This window comes from Ciconia boyciana, chromosome 1 (assembly GCF_034638445.1).
Source record: "Ciconia boyciana chromosome 1, ASM3463844v1, whole genome shotgun sequence".
NCBI lineage: Eukaryota > Metazoa > Chordata > Aves > Ciconiiformes > Ciconiidae > Ciconia > Ciconia boyciana.
In genome coordinates, this window is record NC_132934.1 from 55,396,909 (window position 1) to 55,417,091 (window position 20,183).

Sequence of the window (20,183 nt, forward strand, 5' to 3'; positions counted from 1 at the left end):
GGGAATAACTGTTAGCTACTTTTTTCTAGTAAAAGAATAAGGGGATATCAAACGAGAATGCCAAGTGGCAAGTTTCCAACAAAGAAGAACTTCTTCACCCCATGAGCAGTTAAGTGGTGAAACTCCTTGTCTCTTGGATGCTAAAAATGTGCATGAGTTCACAAATGCCAAGAATTTGCATGTGGGTAAGTGTATGGAAGAAAAACCTATCCAGCCTACTAAATACAAAGATACACTGACTAGCTTAGAAAGTCCCGAGCCATAACTCACGGGATGCTTGGAGAATATTCTGAGGAAGTATCACTAATTGATCCTCTATCAGTTGCTGTTGGATGCAGAATACTGAGCTAAATCAGCTTTTGATCTAAACCAGTTCACACATCATTACAAAAAGGTTTCTAAATTAACATTTACTGGACAACTTTAAGTCTACTGGGACAGTATAGCAAAGTCCCTACCACTACGCGTCAAACCAATTTACAAGTCTTTTCCCACCTCTTTTCCCACCCACCTCTTTTCATTTAACGCTGCATCATTAAACAGAATCAAGACTTTTGGCTTCCTGGAGAAAAGGAGTGTGCCTCATCACCCCATAAGTCCAGCGGGACATTACTGCCGTCCCACGGCAGCCAAAGGTGCAGAGCACCTGGGATTGAGCCCAAGGACTTCAGCCATGGCACATCACTCTGCTATGCTCTTCACTTCACAGCCAACTGCCCCCAGCTCCAGAGCATCTTTTATGAAAAACAGCAATGCCATACCATGGCCAGGATGGAACAGGCTTTGAGGCCAATCATCTTTTCAACCAAAAATTTACACTTTCTTCTCCACTCCAAACATTCATCATCCATTATTTTTGCCCTCCCCTAATTTTCTGCCCTCTGCTATACATGAAAGTCCCAAAATATGTCACAAGCTTAAAAACTGGTCTTGGGGTAGTAGCCTACTTGGCCAGGAAATAATGAGCAAGAAAACCTCATCACATCCCCTTTTCATTTCTGCCCTGATGGGCAGAAAACGCTGGACCATACTGCTCTGCCACGCATCACCTCACACTGTCGTGATGACACTCCCCTGGGACAGCGGATCTGCTCCCAGCCCCTGACATTACTCAGCCACCCGGACCTGCCCACTATGGGCATGCCTCCATTTCTGCGAGTTTCTAGTGCTGCCTGTGCCAACTCCTTTCTCTTCCTACTCCCTTGGGTCGGAGGCATAGCCCAGGGAAGACAGTTTGGCTGGTGGCATCCCTGTGTCAGACTAATCCCAGCTGCCACAGGGGCCCTGGGAGTCTGTCAGCAGCCAGAATAAACTGAGGTGGGTCTGACTCACGCCAAATCCCAAGCCAGCACGGGGAATATACAGGTGCAGAAGTGGTGTAAAGCCACTTGTCTGCTTCAGCGCACTGACACGTACCAGGCACAGCTCTGCATATCTAGGGGACAAGGCCCAGCAGCACAACACCCCAAAGAGACAGATGACTCCTATGGGCTCGCTGCAGGTGCCTGCCCCATAGAGGATGGGACCTTGGGGAGCCAAGGCTGTCCAACAGATTTGTGCATGCCAGCACATTTATGTTCACCCCAGGTTTGTTCCACTAGTTTTTCTAGTCCTAAGATACATTTTAAGCTAAGCAGCTCTCACCCCAGCACCCAGCTCCAGACAGCCCTGGCAGCACCCAGGCAGAGATGAGGCAATGATGTACCGGGCAGGGAATAAGCACATCACAGTCACACACTGGTGTCCCCCGCTAACCTCACCACCTTTACACCTCTCCTACCCCTCCTTGCCCTGATCCTGCAGCAGGTTCGTTGAGGAGCACAAAGTTGGTCCTCGCAGATCCAGCACGCCAAGCTGGCACGGGCTTCAGAGGAATTAATTCAGACGGGCAAAGTCTGATCCCTTTCAGGGAGCGTGCGAGAGAGGAGGCAGCGCTCAGCACTTCAGACATCAAGGGAGAGTAAGAGAAAAAGAGATGAGAGAAAGCCTCGCATAGAAAAGGCAGCAGGAAAAATGTCCTAATTTGGAGAGACAGGCCTCATTGCCATGGCAACCCAGAATCACGCCAGAGCGGCCAGATCTGACTTTGTATGTGGTGTTAAACGATTCAACCATTAAGGGAAAATACTAAGGGGAAAAAAATAATGGGGCTGTGGAAGGGAAAGTATTTGGCAACAAAGAGTTTTCCTCTGGGGGTACTCGGGCAACTGAAGTGAACCTTTTGAGTCTTAAGTTCTATTTTTTTTCCCCATCTTTAGGTGCAGACACATTTTTGTGCATTTGCTTTGTTTCTGGAGAATGAGTCACTCCTTCCTCGCTGCACTGCCTTCCCTTCCCAGCCTGGTGCTCACCAGCAGTGGGGCCAGATCCTGACTCCTGGGCAACAGGGGGAGAAAAGGCAACTGGAGCCCCCGCTCCTTTCTTTAAAGCCCCCTACAAAGACCTCCCAGGACAAGGCAAAAACTGGGAACACATGGCAAACCACATGAGGACAGTGCAGGGTGGCAGCACATGTCACCAAGGAGACGGCAACAGGATACAGGGTGATAGTAGCCACCAGCAGCTCCAGCCTCTGGTCCATGGCCTTGAGAAGGCACATATGGGATGTTTGCAAGAGAGCTGAGGGCTGCTGAGTGCATCTGGCCATGGGGTACGCGAGAGAAGCAGCAGGAGAGATACGCTCACTAGAAGTCACACAATGCACGTTTTGCTGGCTGAGAGAGGAAGATGCATCCCTGCAGTTGTTAATTAATTATCTGATCTCACCCTGAGACCTTCCTGCCTGCTTTAGTCTATGAATTACTCTGAACATCATGTCAAACCTCCTCTTCCCACACCCTCGCCTCCTTCCACCCTCACTCTTGGGTACCCTAAGCCCTTCCTCCACACTGCTGCCTTTTGTCAAACATCCCCATTCAGCAGGTCTCCTCATCCTTTTCTTACCCCTGGCACAGTTCTGCCGCCTTTTCTCAGCCCCCACGAGAAGTCCCACCCATTCTGCAGGGGCTACCCCTCAAAGGGTGCTAGCACATGGAGGTGGACCAGTACGAAGAATAATAAGGCCAGATGAGCGGCAAGGAAGGAATATCAGAATATGACTTTATCCTCTGGAGGTTCCCTCCTTGTAACTGAAGGAACAAATCCCAGGGGATGAGTTCCCAGAAGACCATCCCCTACAGATTCCTAAGGGCAAAGAAGTAAATTGATAGTCACAACAAGATCCTTGTCACCTCATGTCTAACCTACTCATGTCAGCTCATTTCCCTATCCAATTTATTCATGAAACGGCAGCAAAACATTTGGCCAAAAGGATTCCTTGATAGCAGGGATGCATGCAGCATGGAGGACAGGACATGCTTCTGAATGAGCATGGTTACACAGAGACACGGCCACATGTCTTCCACATGCTGTTACCCGTTCCCATACAAAACCACTCTCCCTTGCCACAGAAACCCGAACATGCCAAGCGAGAAAATCCTTTTCCTAGTATTTCAGTCTAGACTATACCAGGAGAGGAGGAAATGGAAAAACTAAACTCATTCCTCTACTACCAAACAAAAAAGCCATCAATGTATGATTCAAGAGATTTGTGTATTTTATAGCAGCAGCACGGCAGGAGCTGCTGGCTGGCTACTGGCACTCTGGAAGCACAAAATGCTTCCCCACAGCTTGTACTGTATATTACTGAGTATTATTACAGGCATGTCTCAAGACATAGAGCAACACACTGCTGGACCGGTACAGTGGCCAGTGAGCGACACTGTTGGACAGAAATGTGGCCCTAAGCACAGCAGGAAACAAATACCACTCACACCGTTTCTCCTCCCAGTGGCCAGTATCACAGCACGTTTTTGCCAGCCCATTTTGCCTCTGGCAAGAAAGCTGCCAGCCACAGCTTCAGTTTATAACGGTTAAGCAGATGAAACTTAAAATCCGCATGTGCACATAAAATCTTCCAAGGGAGCTCAGGCAAGGGCAGAGGGATCAGACAGAGGGAACGGCTGGGACAAGCCCTGGCGAAGATGAGCCCTGTGGCCTCATGCCAGGACACGGAGACAGCGAAGGTTAACGGCAGCATGGCTCATTGGGGGAGAATGGACCATGGGCACGAGGAATGGCGCAGCCTGGTGAGGTCTCCAGCCATTCCCTAAATGAAGCTGTTCCACCATCTGCAGGCGAGCATGCTTTGGCATTAAACATTTTGCGTGAAGGCCTAATTAATGGAGCACAAAGTGACTCTAAACTAAGGAACCAATTGACTAGCAAAAAAAATTACATCTCTGGCCAGGTAATGGTTGTATCAAACATTTGGATGTGCCCAAAGCCCAGCAAAACCCACCTGGCAGATTCCAAATAAGCAAAAGTTTACCAAAAGATAATCAGAGACTTTTAAAACAAAAGAGAGGGAGGCCACATGAGTTTGGGGAGTCTGTCAGATGATCAAAACTAGCAGAAATAGAAGGCTGGCTGGTTCATCCTCTGTCCAGTTCTGCCCTATCTCCTTCCACCTCAACAGTGCTGTCTCCTGCAGGCATGCACATACTCCAAAACTTTGTCAGTCCCATTATAAACAATTTCAGTGTTCAGACTGCAACTCCAGGAGATTAACCCATAAAGCCAAGGAGGACTCACTGCTCAGAGACATGTCCAAAGTTTGCTGTGCACTTCTCTGCCCCACATTTCATCTCATTACGCCTTTCAGATCTTCCCGTCTCTTCTCTTCCCAGGGGTTCAGCCCTTTCAGCACACCTGTTCCTCTAGATCAAGGGATAAATACTCCCTTATTTTCACCTTCAGACTGGCTTGTCCTCAGCCCACCCAAGGCACCCGCTGGTTAGATCATGCCCTGATGTCCTTCAATGCCACTTGAGGAACCCAAACCACCACAGTTTGCTGTAGCCTTGCCACAAGGCTAAGAATAAGGCTAGACAGAAAGCTCAGCCAGCCCAAAGGCAGAAAAAAGTGGGACAGAAAACAGATGTCTGCTTGTCAGTTATGAAGAAAACCAAGGTGCTATTCACATTTTAAGTGCAATTTTTAAGTCTCTGCATTGAAAATATAGCTAAAGGCACGTGCCCTCCTCTTCCACAGAAGATACTAATGGAATAATCCAATTACTGCTGCTGTCATCAGGCTAATTTCTTTTCTCAAGAGGTCTGTTTTTGGATAGAAATATTAAAATCCCCGAGCCTTGCACCATGTTCTCCTTCAAAAGCTAACCGATAGGAGCACACGACACCGAGCAAGTGCCTGTTCATGACTATGTCTCATTTGCTGCTGCGATCCAAGCCACCGCGGTGCGGTAGCGTGAGTCACAGAGCGCACACATGTGCACCGAGCACAAGTGTGAACCAAGTGCCCAGCCCCAAGAGACAGCGCTGCTCACATTACATGCTCGTCTATGCGAATCACAGAGCAGGACCGCGCTGGGGTGAATCAGAGTGAGTCACTGTGGGAGCGCGTGGCAGGGAGGGCGAGCACACTGCAAGCGTGTTTGGGACACACTCTGCATGGGTCACTTGTGCAGAAATCACAGCTCCCGAGGCACTCCGACGCAGGTCTTTGCCCACCTTCTGCGTGCATTTTTAGCTTGTTTTCTTTAGGAAATTAGGCTCTTGCAAACCTGGGGGGGGTGTGTGTGTGCATACATGAGTCAGGCTTCCCAGTAACTCTTGAACCTGCTGGCCAATTTCCACCTGATTTGACAAAGGGGCAGAGGACTCAAGGAGAATTAAATTCTTACAGTGCTGTACAAAATACAGCCCACAACAGCACACAGTCCCAAAGCCTTTGTCTGGCCCCACAGCAGTGTGTATGATTCACCTGCTCACAGTCAAAGGCTCACTGGGCAAGCAAATAAACTTCATCCTGACCTGGCAGCATGCCTGTACTGGGCAGCCCCTGTACACACAGCCCCCGGGGCACCACCGTCCATCTCTCTTGCCGAGCCAGTGGGTATAAAAGACACAGCAGAGACTGGGAGAAAAACAACAGGACACTTTGGGGAAATGGGATTATTGTAGGGAGGAGGTGTAGCCAGCTCCTGAAAAATGGAAGTTGCTATGGGCACACCCACTTATTTGGACTGGACAACTTCTACTTGAAATAGGGGAGTGGGTGGAGAAATTAGATCCTTTTAATGGCCCCAGTCCTCACCATTGGTGGAAGGATGAGTTCAGCTCTTCTGAAATCTCTTCACCCAGCTCAGGTTCTCTCCTCTGTGGACTCTCTGGTGTCTACCAAGGGCTGAGCTCCCATTACAGTCTTAGTATATAATTCAGTTAAAGAGTCAATTCACTATGAGATGTAAATTCACTGAAAACGGGATTCATTCATTTGGGAGCTGATAAAATTACTTGTTCCATCACCCTTCCATGCACTCTGTCTTCTCAACAAGCTGTTCCAATGTCAGGTCATAAAATTTGCTTTCAAGCGTGCCAGATGCAGGGGGAGGGGGGGAGAAAATCCTCTAGGGTGGATTTGCAAAAGTGATGAGGGACTCTGAGTGTCCATTCAGAGATACAACATGAAAGGCCCAACTTTCAGAAGGTGGAGATGCCCAGCATTTTTTCAAATTTGGGCTGCCTTAGCCTGTCTCACGTTGGATGTCGGAAAAAAAAAAAGGCACCTATAGTCACTGTTCACACTCAAAATATTTTAGCCTACTTCTTCGATTGCAATCGCTTCCTGGGAGGTGGGCAGAGCCCATCCAGATACCAGGTGTCCTGCGCCCAGCAGCTTGGCAGGCAGTGCCGCGTGGAAAAGGCGCTCCACTCCACCAGCCCCAATGCCACCTGTTCCCAACCCTCCCGCCGCCCACCCAGCCCTGCCGCGCCGAGGAACAGGCTGAGCCTGGCCCACAGCCCAGGCCGTGAAGAAGCCCAAATGGAGCCAGGCAACTTGGAGACACAGACAGCAGGCACTTTTGAGAGATGTTCTCTCCATACACCGTTATCTGACAAATGCACCATTATCCAACAAGAGCCTCTCTCTCCACTTCCCAAGCGACTGTCTCCTTTGTTAAGAATCCATTGACCCCTCCTTTTTATCTACAATACCTTCAGAAGAGGATCATCTTCCTTACATTTCTCCTGAACTCACTAGATGGGGGGGAGGGTTAACCGTCTCTAGTAGATAACTAGAAGGTATTGGTAACCATCGGCTCAGTGCATCCCCTGAAGGAAAGCATGTACTCTCCTCTCTCAACCTCCTTCCATACTGCACCAGCAACGGGAGATTCCCTGCTCCCCACAAGCCTTCATGAACTGGAAGTGATGGAAACACTGTATTTCCAATGGGGCGAGTCTCAGCAAGAGGCCATTCCCTTCGGAGGGAAAACATTTATTTCAAGAGGGTCAGAGCTACATGCAGCCACTTGCAAGGAAGAACATTTTTGGCATCAGTAATTTTAGCTCGCACTCAGCCCCATGCAGGGTGTGTGAACCCTATGATTTGGTAGGCTTAAATAGAAGTTAAGACAATAAATCCCTCCCAGATCTCTGACCTTTGATAAATGTGAAGAGCTGGTTAATGCAACACACCAAACATTGAAACTTCAGCTCAAGTAGGTTTGCGCTGGAGGGAGGCCCCGTCAGCTGGGAGCCACAAACCCTCACCACCCACCACATCCTCACGGGCAGCTCTGGCCCAGCTGAGGCAGCACCACACAGCACCCCCGGCCAGGTCCCCATGGGCTCAGCAGCCTCGTCCCTTAGCCCGAGGGGAGTAACCAGCAATGTGCAAGGCCGTCACAAACTTTTCCCCAAGCTTCGCCTCCCCTTACCCACTCATCCATGACGTGGTATAGACAACGCTAGATTGTGTTCGGCTGCAGTTAGAGGATCACCAGCTTGTCAAGCTGGTGATGTGGAGAACGGTATTAACTGAGTAATTAAATCATTTCTGTAATTACTCTCACACAGCTATAAATAATGTAAGCCCACACGTTCTCTCTGGAAGCCACAATAGCGAGAGAAGAGAGGGTGAGGGATGCAAATGAAAAAGGAGAAATAATAATAATAATAAAAACACTTAACATTTATACCGCACACTGCATTTTCAAAGCACAGTGCAAACAATAATTAAGAAATGGGTAGAGTGACAGACAGGAGAGGGTGAGACGAAGGGAAGCAGGAGAAGCGAGAGGAGTAGAAGGGGGGCAGGTGTGGAGCAGGATTCGAGACCCAGCAAGGCTGGCAGCCCAGTGGCCACGCTGCCCAGCCCCGCGGCAGGGCTATGCCGTGTGGCTCTTCAGCCCACACCTCCGTACTACTGCAGCAAGCCAGGGTTAAGGACGCAGCTCTGCCTCTGCAGAAAGCGAGCAGCAAAGCGACTGCCCAAGCAGGAGCTGGGACAAAGCACGACGCTGCAGGAGCACACACCTGGAGGAGCCAGCAGCTCCATCACAGAGCATCCTCCCAACGGCTTCTGTCTGTCCTTGCCAGTGCAGAGGCTTGGTGGTGGCCACGCTGGCCCCAAGCCAGGCAGATGGCAGACGGGGGAAGCTGCGGGGGGCTCGCCCCCTCCTCCCAGGAGCTTTTCCCTGTCCCCACCAGGCCTGGGGCCCCGGCACAGGGCATGCTGGCTAAGGGGAGCACAGCCGAGCCAGCCCCAGGCACGCTTTGGGAGACCTGCTGGCCTTTCCCCAGGGGGCAGGACTGATGCCAGTGTCCCCGTCCCACCCCAAGGAGCCATTTCTGACTCCCTTCATGGCTCAGCGCAGAGCAGGGAGGGAATATTTCTGTCCAAGCGGAGGGGGAGGCAGCGCTCACAGGGAAAGCATTGCTGCCCGATCCCACTGCCCTGTGCCCTGCCTCAGCCCAGGCCTACTCTCCTCTCCCAGTTTCCACCCGACAGCTTTCCACCTGTTTCACACCCCACGTCCTGTTCGCTCAGTGGTTCTGCCACCCCCGCTCCCCAGCTCTTGCTCCCATGGGAAGCCAGGCAGCATCACCTGGGCAGGCAAGTCTCCTCTTTCCTCTCCCCCTCCGCCTTTTCCTATTCCCCATGTCCTGCTTCCTACCTTTTTCCAGCCCCCAGCCCCCTCTCCTCCTTTCAGGATCTCTTCCAGATGCTCCTCCGCCACGCTGGCTCATCACGCCTTCTGTGCCCCCCACCTCACCCATGCTCCAGCCCAGATCCCCTGCTGCACAGTGCATTTCTCCCGGCTGGATCCCACTGGGACCCCACAGAAGAGCCCTGGCCCCAGCATGACCTGTGCAGCCCCCAGGTCCAAGTGCAGTTTTGAAGCACGGCTTGCAAGGACAAGATCTCTTTGAGAGATACGTGGCAAACATCTAAAAAGACTCTGCGATGTATTATGCAGTTTCTCACGTTTATAACAAGGCCAAACTTGGGGCAATCTATGCAGTGGTAGCAAAAGCACATTTCTGGTTAATAGTCCTCCCCTGCAAGACACCGTCTCCAGACCTGGGCCCTTGCTCTGAGGACCACTGGAAGAAAACGTGCCAGCACTTGCAACATGGGTAAATCATGTATCTTCGTGTGCCACATTTTCAGAGAGCTGTTTTATTTTCCAAATAAATAGCGAAATAAATCAATCAGCTTGAGGCATACACCTGGCATAGGAAACTTTGCTCAAACAGTCATAGTCTGGCAAAGTTACAGGAAACCCCCAAGAGGACCTTATAATGGGGAATGTTGGGCAAGCTTACAATAGACGGTACTATCAGCCCTGCATACAATAAGCTCTCCTGCATGCCGCAGCTATTCAACCACCTCTAATGGGGGTTACAGCTTCTCCTCCTGGAGTCCAGATTTTCATATCAAGCATTGTATTTACTTCGGCTAGAAAAATCCATTAATTGCTCCCTAGCAATTAGGTAGCCTTTGCCTTTTGTAGAGCTCAAAGTAATTTACAAAAACATCGTTACAGTCTTCTTGCAAAGGGCAAATTGCTGTAGACCGAAGTTGAGCAACTGTCTTAAAGTCGTGTTTTAGAGAGAACTGCAGTGAGGACTCTGGTCTACCAGACCTGCTTGATTCTGCTGGCACCCTGTAGATCAGTCCTCCTCACTGTGTGTGCCTGCCTTTTTTGCTTTTTTCCTGGCCGGCTTTAGGCTCTCCATCTCCTTCATTCCTTCTTCCCCCTTTCCTCTGAAACATACATTTATTGTTATTATCAGGAATCTCATAAATACACAGCTAGAAGCTATTGCCAAAGCACAGAGAAAAATTGCCTCGACAGAGTCTTTAGGGTATTTTTTTTCCAGTCACTCTCAGAACTTACTTCAATCAAACCCTCTCTTCCCCCGCCCCCTTTCTTTTTTTTTCTCCACAATCCTAGATTCAGGAGAAGTTTTCCTGTCTCTCACCTTATACATCCTCTTTCTCCTCCACTCTAGCTCTATAACACATTCTCCAGCACTTAGTTCAGTCCTGGTTGATAACAGCTGAAGCAACATGGTTTCCATGCTCTTCCCTAAGGAGACTAGAGCACATCCTAAGAAAACTGAGTGTCTGAACTTTTTTCTTCATACCCATATATATCATTTAATATTATCATTCCACATATCATAATATATCATATAATATCTTTTCTCAACTTTATCCTGTCACTCCTACTTCTACTTCTGGCAGCTACACCAAGCATTATTTTCTCTAATCTTAGTCTCCTTCTATTCACTGCGTATATAAATCATATCCTGACTCATTGTTCACCCAATCTACAATATGCACATATAGCTGTTTCAGTCTTTCTTCATATATCAGTTCCTCCAGACCCTTAACAGAGTCACAGACTGCAATTATATCTTTTTCTGTACCCTGTTTTTTTCCAGCCTGTGTATATATAATTCCTTTAACTTATTTCTGTACTGGTTTTGGCTGGGATAGAGTCAATCTTCTTTATAGTAGCTAGTATGGGGCTATGTTTCGGATTTGTGCTGAAAACCATGTTGATAACACAGGGATGTTTTCGTTACTGCTGACCAGTGCTTACACAGAATCAAGGCCTTTTCTGCTTCTCACACCATGCCGCCAGCAAGAGACTGGGGGTGCACAAGAATTTGGGAGGGGACACAGCTGGGACAGCTGACCCCAACTGGCCAAAGGGCTATTCCATACCATATGGCGTCATGCTCAGTATATAAAGCTGGGGGAAGAAGAAGGAAGGGGGGCACATTTGGAGTGATGGCGTTTGTCTTCCCAAGTAACCGTTACGCGTGATGGAGCCCTGCTTTCCTGGAGATGGCTGAACACCTGCCTGCCCATGGGAAGCAGTGAATGAATTCCTTGCTTTGCTTTGATTGCATGCGCAGCTTTTGCTTTCCCTATTAAACTGTCTTTATCTAAACCCCTGAGTTTTCTCACTTTTACTCTTCTGATTCTCTCCCCCATCCCACCGGGGGGGAGTGAGCGAGCGGCTGTGTGGGGCTTAGTTTCCGGCTGGGGTTAAACCACAACACCTTCATAATCCATCCCCTCTGATCTTGGTTGATGAGGCAAATAAAAGGCAAAGAGAATAAGAGATTCCCTGGAAAGAATTGTTTCTCTCTGTCCCACGGTTACTGGGGAATGACACGCAGATCTAAAGCAGCAGCATCGGGCAATTTCACACTCCATGTTTTCAATTTCATTTTGAGGCCAGTTTAGGGTAGGGACAAATTTGAGTGTAATTAATTTAGATTTTGTGAGACAAGTAACCGCTTGGGGTTGTAATAAAGGACTGCCTGCTCCAGAATGAAGAAACTAATATCCTTGTCCAGCTGGGGATGGCACAAATTGATTTAATACTTTTGTGTTGGTTTTTTTGTTCTGAAGAAAGGGGTTATAATAATGATTATAAATAACTATGGGTCAGATCTCATCAAGCTCCCAGGTTTTCTTTAGATAAGTGCTCACAGATTTGGAGCACTACCTAAACATCATCAGTGTGAAAATCAAGGTTAGAAATCTAGCAAGAATGAACTTTTTCACAAAAGCCCCATTACTTGCCAGGTCCAAGCTGGGTGGAAATCAACCTTTTCCTCACAGATATTTCAATCCTTCTATTTCCAGGTAGACAATGGCAACATCACATTTAAACATTACTAGGAAAGAGGTTAATTCAGCTTCACTTTCCCTCAGGTAGATTGCAGTGGTTGCATTCAGAGCTAGGGAAGGAAAGGTCTTCTGTCACTAGAAAGAAAACATCACTATAACAACAGAAGAAAACTAACACTCAGTACTCCTGGAAGAAGAATTCTATGACCCAAAATAAAGCAGCTTATAAATAGCTACAAAAGGCTGATGTAAAGGAATCAGACTTCAGTTTTGCTTGGCGTTTGTTGTCTGGGACAACTTCTGCTGAGGGAAGGCATCCACGCCTCCATATAGGCTTCTCTTTCTGCATCCTACCCCTGCCCTACCACTGCCCAAAAGCTCCCCAGGGCACCTTGACAGGAGGGACCCTCATCAGGGTCCCTCCAGGTTTTCCCCTCCCCCTGTGATGCTCAAGCAAAGATGGTGCCTTCAGGCTTCAGGTGTGCAAGGCTCTGCATTTCCAAGGCTCAGGGCAGATATGAAGTGCATCCAGTAGAAATTATTAGGGGGAAAAAAGTGATGGGGATATTTCAAGGAAAGTTACAGTTCCATAAGATTTTTTTTTTCAAGGGGATTTCTTGTTGCTTTTTTTTTTTTAAGTGACCAAAAAATAAATCAAACTCCGTATTTTTTTTCTTGGGACTCTTGAAAACAATACACCCAAAAAAGTGAAGGCCTTGAAACGGAGTTCCTCACAAGAAAATGGGAGATAAAGTAGAGGGAAATGTTAAAAATTTAAAAAGCAGACTATTTTAATAGCATATTTAATAAAATAAACAATACATTTCTTTGAAAAGTCTTTTTTTTTCATTGAAATAATATTTACAAGTACTTGAGCTCTTGTTTAGAAAATGAGAGTTAACATTGAAGGATTTAATGGCCCTGGGGAGGGGTTAAAGCTCTTAAAAGTTCATTTCCAGGTTTCCTAATATCTGAGGGATTTTAAGTGCTGTAATTTATTTGTAAAGTAATAAAAAATTGTTCTAGGGAAATTCTCAGATGTTAATTAAACGCCACAGAAATACGCTACTTATATTCCCTTTCTTTATATGAAAAAAATTAATTTTGTATGGACAGATCAGACACAGATGTAAACATAAATTATGGCTCCACCTGGCCTGTTATTACATGTGTATACTCAAGGGAAAAACAACATTGGCATACAATACTGGCTTTTCTTCTGTATATCTCTATGACCTACCTTTCTTCTCCCTCCCCAACTCTTGCAGCAGACTCGTAGTTTGAGGACACACGATACTTAGTTCACTATTTGTGAGCTACACAGAGCTTTCGTTTGGCAGCAAAAGGAAACTAAGTATCAAAAGCAAAAGAAGTGTATTAATCATGTCCTCAATAAAATTATTAAAAGCTTGAAGGGAAACTGCTGGGGTTTTTATTTTATTTTTTTTAAATCAAACTCATCTTTGTGGATCACTAGATTAGTCTAAGAAACATTTAAACTATTACTATCATCAAATGCAGTTTCAGAGAAATGAAAATGCTTTGTAAAATTACATGAACTGCATATAATTTTGCTTTGGAGGAAAAAAAAAGGGATAGAAATCTTCTAACAACATTGAACCATACTCTTTCAATGTTTGCAGATCAAAATGTCTTTTTTTTTTTCCCCTTTCTAAGCAGTATTTTGTTTGGAATTTCTTCCACTTCAGTTCATATGAATCCATTCAAAGGGAACTTTTTCTTTTGGTTTTTTTTTTACTGAATTTCCTTCACACAAGGGCTCTAAAAATTTCAGATGTCATCCCTAATGGAAATGAAACAAATTTACATCCAAAAAATGAGGTTTGCATTCCCCATGCATCTCTATTATTTAACCTTTGGAAACCTGAGAGTGAAAGTGCTTTCCTTTTAATTACAGATGTTCTGCTTTTAGCAGCACTGTCCCAGTGTCTTTGACTTTGTCCTGGTTTCAGTGTGTATCTAGGTGCTCAGCTTATCCAACTAGTTTTGGCTTCCCTGTACCTGCAGCATCATTTTGCTCCCCTCTGACCAGCAGCTAGTTTTCTTCCCTGCTGCTTTACATCTATTGTCCGAGCTTGGACTTGCTCCCCACCGAAATACCAAAGAATACCATTGCTGCAGCAGCACGGCCTAGGCATGGAGCAATCACAGCAACCTTCAGCACTGAAAGAGACAACATGTCTTGGAAACCTTGACAGAAAAAAGAAAAGAAACGGGACAGGGATTTATGAAGTGGGGATGGAAAGGCGGAGGAGAAATTTCAGCTTTGGTGTGAATGGGGAAAAGAGAGCGAGGCAGTGCAGGGAATAGCAGAAAAGTCAGGTCTATGCTGTGTGAGAAAAGGAAGGAGAATCTGGCCTAGAAAGCATCACGGGTTTTAGATTTCAGGTTAGTTTCATGCAGCTTTTATACAGATCTTATTATGGGCACAGCCCAATTTAATAGATCATTCTTTCCTACCATTTTATTTCCATCATTATGGCTACCCTGCGTGGGCAAGCCCTGGAGAAAATAGCAAGGGATGCAGAGACAGAGGAGAATGATTTTCAGCTGGGAAAACATAATCATCCTCTTTTTCCAGTATTTTTTTTCCTGGGTGCTGCACAAGACAAGAAGCTTTGGCAAAATAATGTGACTGTGGAGAAACAGCAAGGGACAGTTCCACCAAAAATGATGGGGACCAGCTGTGCTGTAAGAGAACCCAAGGCATTTTCTGCGCTTACCTTTTCTGCTTTCATTATCACCAACTTGACTTTTTCTGTTATTTAAAAAAAATAAATAGTCTATCATTACAAAACAGACCAGTCAGCCAAATGGTGTGGTCATTTTTTAGGCAAGAAGCTAAATCTTTTCCAACACAGTAAGTGTCCTAAATCCGAACAACAATTCCCTCTGCTCTTAAGATACCTATAAATGTACATTGTTATTGTTTTTTCTGTGACTGTTCCTTTACCTCCTAGATCTGGGCAGAAGTAATAGCAGGTAACATTGAAAATATAATGAAGAAAAGTCCAGCCCAGGTTTCCAGTCTCAGATCTGCAAACACAAGATATTGGTTTGTGTGCTTATCTGAACTGAAGCTTCATTTGCAGCCTTGAAGGTTTCCTTCCACCATCAGTCTCCTAACACAGAGCATCCTCATCCATCAGCTATTTCCACACTGTGATAGGATTGAATTTCTGTTTTCAAAACAACTGGGGAGAAAGGAGACATTATTTTAAACACTGGAATGGGAGTAGATATGCTCACCAGTCACGAGTGCACTGCAGTCCTCTGGACAATGCAAGCTAATGCTTAAGATCAGGCAACACAAAGCTATAAAAAGAAAGGTCAGTGTGGTAACTTCAGGCAAACTGAAGAGACCAGAGAGCTTCAACAAGCAGAGTTCTTGGATCACAAGAACCTAGCGTTGGTGGTGGTGCACATTTCTCTCCTCTCCATCTCATCTATTCCAGATTAAACACAGATCATCAGTGATCCATGCTATTCCCTTTCTCATCAGGGGTCCAGGTAAGATGATGCTACGCTCCTAGTCCCTTTTCAAGGTGTCAGCACCAAAACAAGGACCAGGTGCTTCCTTGTAGGGCTGAAACAGTGCAGCCACTCTTCTACCCTGCCCCACAGCTGCAGGGCTTGCTCCTCTGAGAGGAGCTAACGCAGGGGCTATTGGACCCCCTCAGCCATCACTCCCAGGCCACCCAGCCCTGACAAAATGACTGCTGCAGTTCCTGCTGTTTGGCATCACTGCTGGCACGCTCGTCAGAGACCAAGGGGACTGAACTGGCTATGACAAGACTCTCCCTCGGAAAAGTGGTCTCTCCAGAGCTCGAGTGAGGCACATTGTGTGTCTGTGCTTCACCGTTTTCCTGGAACTAAACCCAGATCGCAGTGTGCACACAGATCATCTGGTCATTTTCTTCTGATGCCAAATTAGGCAGAGATTAAATGTAACACTTTGTAACAGCTAAACAGGTGGGATTAGAGACATGAGCACTGAGGAGAGAAACAGCAAAAACATATGCAAATGACTATACTTATTTTTCAGAGGAAAAAGGCAAAACACTGGAAAAACAAGAAGGTATAAACATTATCTACAAAATCTAATCAAATGCAATATTAAAGAGCACGAGTTTGAACAAAACAATCAGGAAATCCAGATGTTACATTTTCAGCAAAATACCTCCACCTGCTATGTGACATCTAGGACAGGATTCATGGCATTTAACTTGAGGCATCACAAGCAAGTCAGGGTACAGCCTTCTTCAGTAATCAGTGGGGAGACACAGGACTATCCCGAGAGCATTCCACTGCACCCTGAGGTGGGTGGGGTGAATTGTCCTCAGGTGGTACCTCCTTCCCCACTGATGGTAATGATGCATAGACCTCCAGCTGGCAGGTAGCAAACTTCCAGATGCATGTTAACTGAGATGAAGCCAGCCTATGGTGCACATTATAAAACTTTTCTGTCTATATGTACAGGGGAGAAAGAAAACTCAGGCTTGAAATACTCTTTTTTTTCTTTTTCTTTTTTTTTTTTTTTTTGCCTGCTCTTTCGTGTCTCGATTTACCAGCTTCGCAGTCTATTACAAAGCCCTTTTTACACACAGACCCAAATTTCCTCCCAGACACACTTATTAAACCCTCATTGAAGGTGAAACAGAATTTCACATGCTACTCTGGGGAAGGTGGTTTGACTGAGGAGTATTTTTGCATTAACCTCCAGAGAAGAGGGGCTTATCTGTCACACCAAGGTGTTAGTGGTTTGTAGTGTTCTTTAGGTTTGCATTGGCGCTACTGATCACAAACGCACAGGGAGCGTAACAAAGCTATAAGTGCAGGTCTGAACCTGTGAAATGCTGAGCAAGTTCAATCACAGCTGACTGCTGTGGGTGTTGAGGGGATGCTGAAAGAAGCAATCCATGCTTGCAGGATCAAACCTCAGCCACACAACTCATCTGCAAAGAACATGACTAAGAGTCACTAAAAGCAAAGCCTCTGTCAAGGACCTCTGTGAAAAATAGATTGTTTAAGTACTTACCAAGCTGACTTCAGTATTTTTAGTAGAATATCAATGTATTTACTGTCTACCATATTTTAATTCAATTCATCAAATAAATATTATCCATTAAAGATTACACACCTGTGAATCAGAAGCTGTAAAGGTCAGCCCTTTTCAATTTATGTTTAAAAGAAATCTTGGCCTTTCCTAAAACTGCAGATCTTTGTACGTAACCTGCTTCTCCTGCCTGAAAAACTACCAAAAAAAAAGGGAGTTTGATAAAACAGAGGTCTCCATTCATAAGGCTTCCACCTTTGAGCTCCCCATGGGCTGCATGCCTGCCAGAACGCTCTTTAGAAGCGAGCCAGTGGGGTACACAGGGCAGTCGCGGGAGATGCTGCCTTCCCAAGGAGAGACTAGAGATAGGTAGAAAGAAAAATCTTTGCAAAGTTCAATAGGCCAAATTCCTCCTTGAATTGCAGCAGCGTAAATCTGATCTAATCCTGCCAAAAGCAATGGGGCTATGCTGGATTTACACTGCGGGAATCTGAAATCAGAATTTGGCCTGCCACGTTCAAAGTCACAAGGACCTTTTCCCAGTGCTTAGGAGGTCTGGCATCAGTAACACTTACGCTTGTTCAAAGAGAATGTAAAATGCCACCATAAGTGTGAAATGCAGCTCTCAAGTAATGCTTCAGACCTGTTTTACACAAACATCGATAACCGTGCAATGCAGCAGGCAGGAGAGCATCGAGATGCAGCATTGTTGCCTGACTGTCCTCCAAGACAGAAAAGCTTCACTGTGGGTGGAATGGGGCAGAATGTCTTTATCACATGTGCAACTATTCAAGTAGAGAGAGAAAAAAAATGCCTGTGATTATTTTATTCAATGACTACTTTAGTTCAAAGGCTGATACGAGAAAATAACACTGCATATTAACTGTATGTTATTTGGCAACCAAACAGTTGGTCAAAAAGTGAGAAAATAAGTTGTCATTAATTTATTCCCATCTACTCACCTACATTAACCTGCACTGGATTATTTATTTACAAGGTAAATAAAACAGAAAGTGCCTGGATTTCTCAGCCCACTGGATCTCTTTCTGAGGAAAAGCTGCCACAGTGGCTAGCTTACTTCTCCCCCTTCATTCAGTTAGACAAGATTCTGCCTAGTTAAATGTCTCAGATTCGCTTAAGAATGACCTGTAAAAGAAAAAGGCTGTCGGCTTGTGTCCCTGTTTACTTCTTTGCGATGCACAAAGTGCGGTTACGAGGGTCTTCTCAATAAAGGGGTTGGCCCCGACTCTGTCTGGCACTGTGACTGCAAGGAGAAGGGCAGCCCACTTGTCTCAGATATTCCCACTGGCCCACAGCAGCCACACCGGCTGGCCAAATGCACATTCAGGCATGAATTGCTGGGTCCCCTGTTCCTCCCAGGGGGAAGACTTGTATCAGGTCCAGCTGCACCCCATGGAGGCTCCCCTAGGCTGATAGTTATCAGCTGGCCAAAGATGCTGCTGTCTCTGCACCTTGCCCTGTTCATAAGCAGTGGTGGGAAGGCTTGTTTGTGTAGTAATTCCCCAGAAGACTGTCTGGGGCCTGGGAAAACAGCGAAATGTCAGTGATATGAAGGAATAAAGTAGTGCAGTGGAAAAAAGAAGGACTTAGCTGAACCTGTTCAGACTGGTTAGTTGCTTTAGCTAACACCTATTTAACTTCAGGAGCTAATGAACATTTCTGAGAGAGGATAGCTTTATTAAAGATTCAATTATTTTCCAATTAAGATGTAAGAGCTGTATTAAACATCCCTGAAAATACCACAATGTCCTCCAGCTGCATGCAGGAAAAACCCAAGCTAGCATCCTTGGCTCTTCTAAGGTAAAACACAGGCAAAAATAAAACCTTAAAAAAAAAAAATCACAATTGTCAGGGGCTCTTTACCCTTCCTAAGGAAGAAGAAAAAGGCTGATTCTTTTGCAGCTCTCTTCTACCTGCTCCTTTCCCTCCTCCGTTTTTCTCCGTTGCAGATAATTCCACATGATTAATAGGCTCTTCTCAGCAGTGCTACACACAGTTAGCTCTTTTAATCTCTCTTTGAATCTGAGACTCTCTAATCCCCCAACCCTTCAGCCCCATGAGACTACACCTGAGGATCACAGAATACGATATTTCTTTCTGTTTTAAGTTTCGATCTGCAGGTCTATGATAGAAGGAAGCTCAAATTTACCTTATCTGCCATGATCATAGAGGAGCCTCCATGGATGCCCAGGATGGGAGTGAGGGTCTGGGCAGAGATGAAGTCCAGGATCTGGGCAATGGCTTCCTGGTCTGTGTCATCAGCAAATACCACCCCTTGGATCTTCCGGTCTGACATGAGGTCACAGATGCGGGTGATGATGCTCTTGGGATCTGTCTCATTCATGGCCACCAGCTCCACCCGAGGCACCACTGAGAGGTGGTGGAAGTCATCTTTCTCGTGGGCATCTTTGATGGCCACTTCGTCTGAGGTCCCCACCAGGATGACTGCAATGCCAATGCTCGGGTGGCTTTTCTGGGCATGGGCCCCGCTCCCTGTTGTCGCGAGGACTGCCAGCACCAGCCAAAACCTCGGAGAGTAGCACTCCACCCTGGGCCTCATCTTCGGCTCTTACACTCCCTGAGCGAGGAAGGAAACAAAAGGAAAGGGGGAAAATAAGAGAAAGGGAAAGTGATTAATTGACAAGTCAGTCCTGCACTCAGCCTTCAAGGCAGATCCATTGATATTCCTCAGCCACTAGCCCTCCTCCCACCAGTCCTTCTTGCCTGATGCCCAGCCCTTTGGCTACATTCAGGGCTCTGTTAAAGTCGGGGGGGTCAGACCAGTCCAGCCTCTACTTCAAAGCTTGGAGTCCCTTCAGAGAACAGCTGTCAGCAGAAGATGGGATCATGTCATCTCTCAGGTCCCATGTCACTCTGAGACCCAAGTCAAAAGTGATAGAGAATTGTCCTTTGATGGCTGATTGGCTGTCTTTGTGAAACTGAATAGTTGCTTATGTCAAGCCCATGTCTAAGTGCTCACCCTCAACACAAAGGCATTACTGGTGCTTGTAATCAGTTTGGCCTTCTGCTGGAGGTATAGGCAGGGAGACTGAAGGGACCAGGCAGATAAGGACTCCCTTTT

At 46.4% G+C, this 20,183-nt stretch overlaps 1 protein-coding gene across 1 annotated transcript in view; it reads right to left on the reverse strand.

Annotated features, from left to right (window-relative positions):
* Positions 1-19,661, reverse strand: part of GRIN2B (glutamate ionotropic receptor NMDA type subunit 2B) — a 167,879-nt gene extending 148,218 nt beyond the window's left edge. Inside the window, exon 1 of the mRNA XM_072867443.1 lies at positions 19,251-19,661. Within this exon, the coding sequence (XP_072723544.1) occupies positions 19,251-19,661 (411 nt within the window). The remainder of the gene's footprint in view (positions 1-19,250) is intronic.
* Positions 19,662-20,183: the final 522 nt, after the last annotated feature.